The sequence below is a fragment of the Procambarus clarkii genome, chromosome 37 (assembly GCF_040958095.1).
Source record: "Procambarus clarkii isolate CNS0578487 chromosome 37, FALCON_Pclarkii_2.0, whole genome shotgun sequence".
NCBI classification, from domain to species: Eukaryota; Metazoa; Arthropoda; class Malacostraca; order Decapoda; family Cambaridae; genus Procambarus; species Procambarus clarkii.
This window is the reverse complement of record NC_091186.1, coordinates 22,901,322-22,907,321: the sequence shown is the minus strand read 5'-3', so window position 1 is coordinate 22,907,321 and position 6,000 is coordinate 22,901,322. Positions and strand designations below refer to the sequence as shown.

The 6,000-nt window shown below is 60.4% G+C and overlaps 1 protein-coding gene across 9 annotated transcripts in view; it reads left to right on the top strand.

Moving 5' to 3' along the window:
• Positions 1-6,000, top strand: part of LOC123765891 (phosphatase and actin regulator 2) — a 568,756-nt gene that overhangs the window by 349,595 nt on the left and 213,161 nt on the right. For all 9 annotated transcript variants that reach the window (XM_069337250.1, XM_069337256.1, XM_069337255.1 and 6 more), the window contains one exon: positions 2,456-2,635. In XM_069337250.1, the coding sequence (XP_069193351.1) occupies positions 2,456-2,635 (180 nt within the window). The remainder of the gene's footprint in view (positions 1-2,455; positions 2,636-6,000) is intronic.

Here is a 6,000-nt window from a genome sequence, read left to right as displayed (position 1 = left end):
AGCGGCAGCCAATGATAGTGGTTGTATGCGGGGTGGTTATAGCTGGTAGTAGGGTGGTGGGGTGCAGCCTGGAAATCGGGTGGGCGGAGGTGGGTTATCAGTTGTAGGTTGTGTAAGCGGAAGTTGTAATAACAGGTGGGAGTGGGCGGAGGGGTGAGAGTGAGGGGGGGGGGAGATTTCTGCATCAAATTGCGCTTTGACGTGCACGAGGGTGGGTCAGGGTGTACACTTCAGAGCAGGAGAGATTGCTGAAATACAGGGAACACAGAGAACATATACGGCACGCATACACGCGATAAAGCACCTAAATTATTGGGATCGTCTCAAAGCTCTCCAAATGTACTCACTAGAAAGAAGACGAGAGACATACCAAATAATATACACATGGAAAATACTGGAGGGCCAGGTCCCAAATCTACACAGTAAAATAACAACGTACTGGAGTGAACGATATGGAAGAAAATGCAGAATAGAACCAGTGAAGAGCAGAGGTGCCATAGGCACAATCAGAGAACACTATAAACATCAGAGGTCCGCGGTTGTTCAACGTCCTCCCAGCGAGCATAAGAAATATTGCCGGAACAACCGTGGACATCTTCAAGAGGAAACTAGACTTTTCTCCAAGGAGTGCCGGACCAACCGGGCTGTGGTGGGTATGTGGGCCTGCGGGCCGCTCCAAGCAACAGCCTGGTGGACCAAACTCTCACAAGTCAAGCCTGGCCTCGGGCCGGGCTTGGGGAGTAGAACAACTCCCAGAACCCCATCAACCGAGGTGGTTGTGTGTACTCTCCCGTATCAACATAGACCTTAGGAGGCATGGTCGAGGACCGGGCCGCGGGGACGCTAAGCCCTGAAAATACCTGAAGGTAGTCTACCCCTTCTATATACCTCCAAATATACCATCTCATCCCCCCCTCATCCCCCTCCTCCTTGGTCACGCTACTCCCTCCCCCCCTCTACCCCTCCCCCACACCCTCCCCTCCCCATCAGTCAATACTGCATGTGACCCCTTCAAGAGGACCTCCAACTTGGGTCTCTCTCCCACGGCACTCTCCTCCCTCCCACAGCACTCTCCTCTCCCACGGCACTCTCCTCCCTCCCACAGCACTCTCCTCTCTCCCACGGTACTCTCCTCCCTCCCACAGCACTCTCCTCTCTCCCACGGCACTCTCCTTCCTCCCACAGCACTCTCCTGTCTCCCACGGCACTCTCCTCCCTCCGACATCACTCTCCTTCCTCCCACAGCACTCTCCTGTCTCCCACGGCACTCTCCTCCCTCCCACAGCACTCTCCTCTCTCCCACGGCACTCTCCTCCCTCCCACAGCACTCTCCTCTCTCCCACGGCACTCTCCTCCCTCCCACAGCACTCTCCTCTCTCCCACGGCACTCTCCTCCCTCCCACAGCACTCTCCTCTCTCCCACGGCACTCTCATCCCTCCCACAGCACTCTCCTCTCTCCCACGGCACTCTCCTCCCTCCCACAGCACTCTCCTCTCTCCCACGGCACTCTCCTCCCTCCCACAGCACTCTCCTCTGTCCCACGGCACTCTCCTCCCTCCCACAGCACTCTCCTCTCTCCCACGGCACTCTCCTCCCTCCCACAGCACTTTCCTCTCTCCCACGGCACTCTCCTCCCTCCGACAGCACTCTCCTCCCACGGCACTCTCCTCCCTCCCACAGCACTCTCCTCTCTCCCACGGCACTCTCCTCCCTCCCACAGCACTCTCCTCTCTCCCACGGCACTCTCCTCCCTCCCACAGCACTCCTCTCTCCCACGGCACTCTCCTCTCTCCCACGGCACTCTCCTCTCTCCCACGGCACTCTCCTCTCTCCCACGGCACTCTCCTCTCTCCCACGGCACTCTCCTCTCTCCCATGGCACTCTCCTCTCTCCCACGACACTCCTCTCTCCCACGACACTCTCCTCTCTCCCACAGCTCTCTCCTCTCTCCCAGGGTACTCTCATCTCTCCCACAGCACTCTCCTCTCTCCCATGGCACTCTCCTCTCTCCCACGGCACTCTCCTCTCTCCCATGGCACTCTCCTCTCTCCCATGACACTCCTCTCTCCCACGACACTCTCCTCTCTCCCACAGCACTCTCCTCTCTCCCAGGGTACTCTCATCTCTCCCACAGCACTCTCCTCTCTCCCATGGCACTCTCCTCTCTCCCATGGCACTCTCCTCTCTCCCATGACACTCCTCTCTCCCACGACACTCTTCTCTCTCCCACAACACTCTCCTCTCTCCCAGGGTACTCTCATCTCTCCCACAGCACTCTCCTCTCTCCCATGGCACTCTCCTCTCTCCCACGGCACTCTTCGATCCTCCAGGCTCAAATAGTAAATACACACACACACAGACTTTACATGTTTGTAATTGTCATGTTTGTGCATATATATATAAACATTGTGCAGATGTGGATAAGTTCTAATAGAGTGTATTTGTTTGTTTCAGTGAAGGGGGGTCGGACGAACGGTGGGGCGCGGGTGGGGGTGGGCGGGGGGGGCTCGGGCTCCAGGACCCCCCCGGCCGAGCGGACCAAAAGCAGCAAGTTCTCGGCGCTCGGACGACTCTTCAAGCCCTGGAAGTGGAAAAGAAAGAAGAAATCCGACAAATTCGAAGCTGCCTCCAGATGTGAGTTGTTGAGTTGCTCTCCCTCTCCCTCTCTCCTCACTCTCCCTCTCTCCTCTCCCTCTCTCCTCACTCTCCCTCTCTCCTCACTCTCCCTCTCTCCTCTCCCTCTCTCCCTCACTCTCCCTCTCTCCCTCACTCTCCCTCTCTCCTCTCCCTCTCTCCTCACTCTCTCTCTCCTCTCCCTCTCTCCTCATTCTCCCTCTCTCCTCTCCCTCCTCACTCTCCCTCTCTCCTCTCCCTCCTCACTCTCCCTCTCCCTCTCTCCTCACTCTCCCTCTCTCCTCACTCTCCCTCTCTCCTCTCTCCTCACTCTCCCTCTCTCCTCTCCCTCACTCTCCCTCTCTCCTCTCCCTCTCTCCTCACTCTCCCTCTCTCCTCTCCCTCTCTCCCTCACTCTCCCTCTCTCCTCTCCCTCTCTCCTCACTCTCCCTCTCTCCTCTCCCTCTCTCCTCTCCCTCTCTCCTCTCCCTCTCTCCTCACTCTCCCTCTCTCCTCTCCCTCTCTCCTCACTCTCCCTCTCTCCTCACTCTCCCTCTCTCCTCACTCTCCCTCTCTCCTCACTCTCCCTCTCTCCTCACTCTCCCTCTCTCCTCTCCCTCTCTCCTCTCCATCTCTCCTCACTCTCCCTCTCTCCTCACTCTCCCTCTCTCCTCACTCTCCCTCTCTCCTCACTCTCCCTCTCTCCTCTCCCTCTCTCCTCTCCCTCTCTCCTCACTCTCCCTCTCTCCTCTCCCTCTCTCCTCACTCTCCCTCTCTCCTCTCCCTCTCTCCTCCCTCCCCCCCTGGTGTGTACACTTCCCCCACTGCTACACTGCCTCCCTCCCCCCCCCCTGGTGTGTACACTTCCCTCACTGCTACACTGCCTCCCTCCCCCCCTGGTGTGTACACTTCCCCCACTGCTACACTGCCTCCCTCCCCCCCTGGTGTGTACACTTCCCCCACTGCTACACTGCCTCCCTCCCCCCCTGGTGTGTACACTTCCCTCACTGCTACACTGCCTCCCTCCCCCCCTGGTGTGTACACTTCCCCCACTGCTACACTGCCTCCCTCCCCCCCTGGTGTGTACACTGCTACACTGCCTCCCTCCCCCCCCTGGTGTGTACACTTCCCTCACTGCTACACTGCCTCCCTCCCCCCCTGGTGTGTACACTTCCCCCACTGCTACACTGCCTCCCTCCCCCCCTGGTGTGTACACTTCCCCCACTGCTACACTGCCTCCCTCCCCCCCCTGGTGTGTACACTTCCCCCACTGCTACACTGCCTCCCTCCCCCCCTGGTGTGTACACTTCCCCCACTGCTACACTGCCTCCCTCCCCCCCCTCTGGTGTGTACACTGCTACACTGCCTCCCTCCCCCCCCTGGTGTGTACACTGCTACACTGCCTCCCTCCCCCCCCTGGTGTGTACACTGCTACACTGCCTCCCTCCCCCCCCTGGTGTGTACACTGCTACACTGCCTCCCTCCCCCCCCTGGTGTATACACTGCTACACTGCCTCCCTCCCCCCCTCTGGTGTGTACACTGCTACACTGCCTCCCTCCCCCCCCTGGTGTGTACACTGCTACACTGCCTCCCTCCCCCCCTGGTGTGTACACTGCTACACTGCCTCCCTCCCCCCCCCTGGTGTGTACACTGCTACACTGCCTCCCTCCCCCCCTCTGGTGTGTACACTGCTACACTGCCTCCCTCCCCCCCTGGTGTGTACACTGCTACACTGCCTCCCTCCCCCCCCCCGGTGTGTACACTGCTACACTGCCTCCCTCCCCCCCCCCTCTGGTGTGTACACTGCTACACTGCCTCCCTCCCCCCCTGGTGTGTACACTGCTACACTGCCTCCCTCCCCCCCTGGTGTGTACACTGCTACACTGCCTCCCTCCCCCCCCTGGTGTGTACACTGCTACACTGCCTCCCTTCCCCCCCTGGTGTGTACACTGCTACACTGCCTCCCTCCCCCCCCCTGGTGTGTACACTGCTACACTGCCTCCCTTCCCCCCCTGGTGTGTACACTGCTACACTGCCTCCCTCCCCCCCCTGGTGTGTACACTGCTACACTGCCTCCCTTCCCCCCCTGGTGTGTACACTGCTACACTGCCTCCCTCCCCCCCCTGGTGTGTACACTGCTACACTGCCTCCCTTCCCCCCCTGGTGTGTACACTGCCTCCCTCCCCCCCTGGTGTGTACACTGCTACACTGCCTCCCTCCCCCCCCTGGTGTGTACACTGCTACACTGCCTCCCTCCCCCCCCTGGTGTGTACACTGCTACACTGCCTCCCTTCCCCCCCTGGTGTGTACACTGCTACACTGCCTCCCTCCCCCCCTGGTGTGTACACTGCTACACTGCCTCCCTTCCCCCCCTGGTGTGTACACTGCTACACTGCCTCCCTCCCCCCCCTGGTGTGTACACTGCTACACTGCCTCCCTTCCCCCCCTGGTGTGTACACTGCTACACTGCCTCCCTCCCCCCCTGGTGTGTACACTGCTACACTGCCTCCCTCCCCCCCCTGGTGTGTACACTGCTACACTGCCTCCCTCCCCCCCTGGTGTGTACACTGCTACACTGCCTCCCTCCCCCCCTGGTGTGTACACTGCTACACTGCCTCCCTTCCCCCCCTGGTGTGTACACTGCTACACTGCCTCCCTCCCCCCCCTGGTGTGTACACTGCTACACTGCCTCCCTTCCCCCCTGGTGTGTACACTGCTACACTGCCTCCCTCCCCCCCCCTGGTGTGTACACTTCCCTCACTGCTACACTGCCTCCCTCCCCCCCTGGTGTGTACACTGCTACACTGCCTCCCTCCCCCCCCTGGTTTGTACACTGCTACACTGCCTCCCTCCCCCCCCCTGGTGTGTACACTTCCTTCACTGCTACACTGCCTCCCTTCCCCCCCTGGTTTGTACACTGCTACACTGCCTCCCTCTCCCCCCCTGGTGTGTACACTGCTACACTGCCTCCCTCCCCCCCTGGTGTGTACACTGCTACACTGCCTCCCTCCCCCCCCTGGTGTGTACACTTCCCTCACTGCTACACTGCCTCCCTCCCCCCTGGTGTGTACACTGCTACACTGCCTCCCTTCCCCCCCTGGTGTGTACACTGCTACACTGCCTCCCTCCCCCCCCTGGTATGTACACTGCTACACTGCCTCCCTCCCCCCCTGGTGTGTACACTACTACACTGCCTCCCTCCCCCCCTGGTGTGTACACTGCTACACTGCCTCCCTTCCCCCCCTGGTGTGTATACTGCTACACTGCCTCCCTCCCCCCCCCTGGTGTGTACACTGCTACACTGCCTCCCTCCCCCCCCTGGTGTGTACACTGCTACACTGCCTCCCTTCCCCCCCCTGGTGTGTACACTGCTACACTGCCTCCC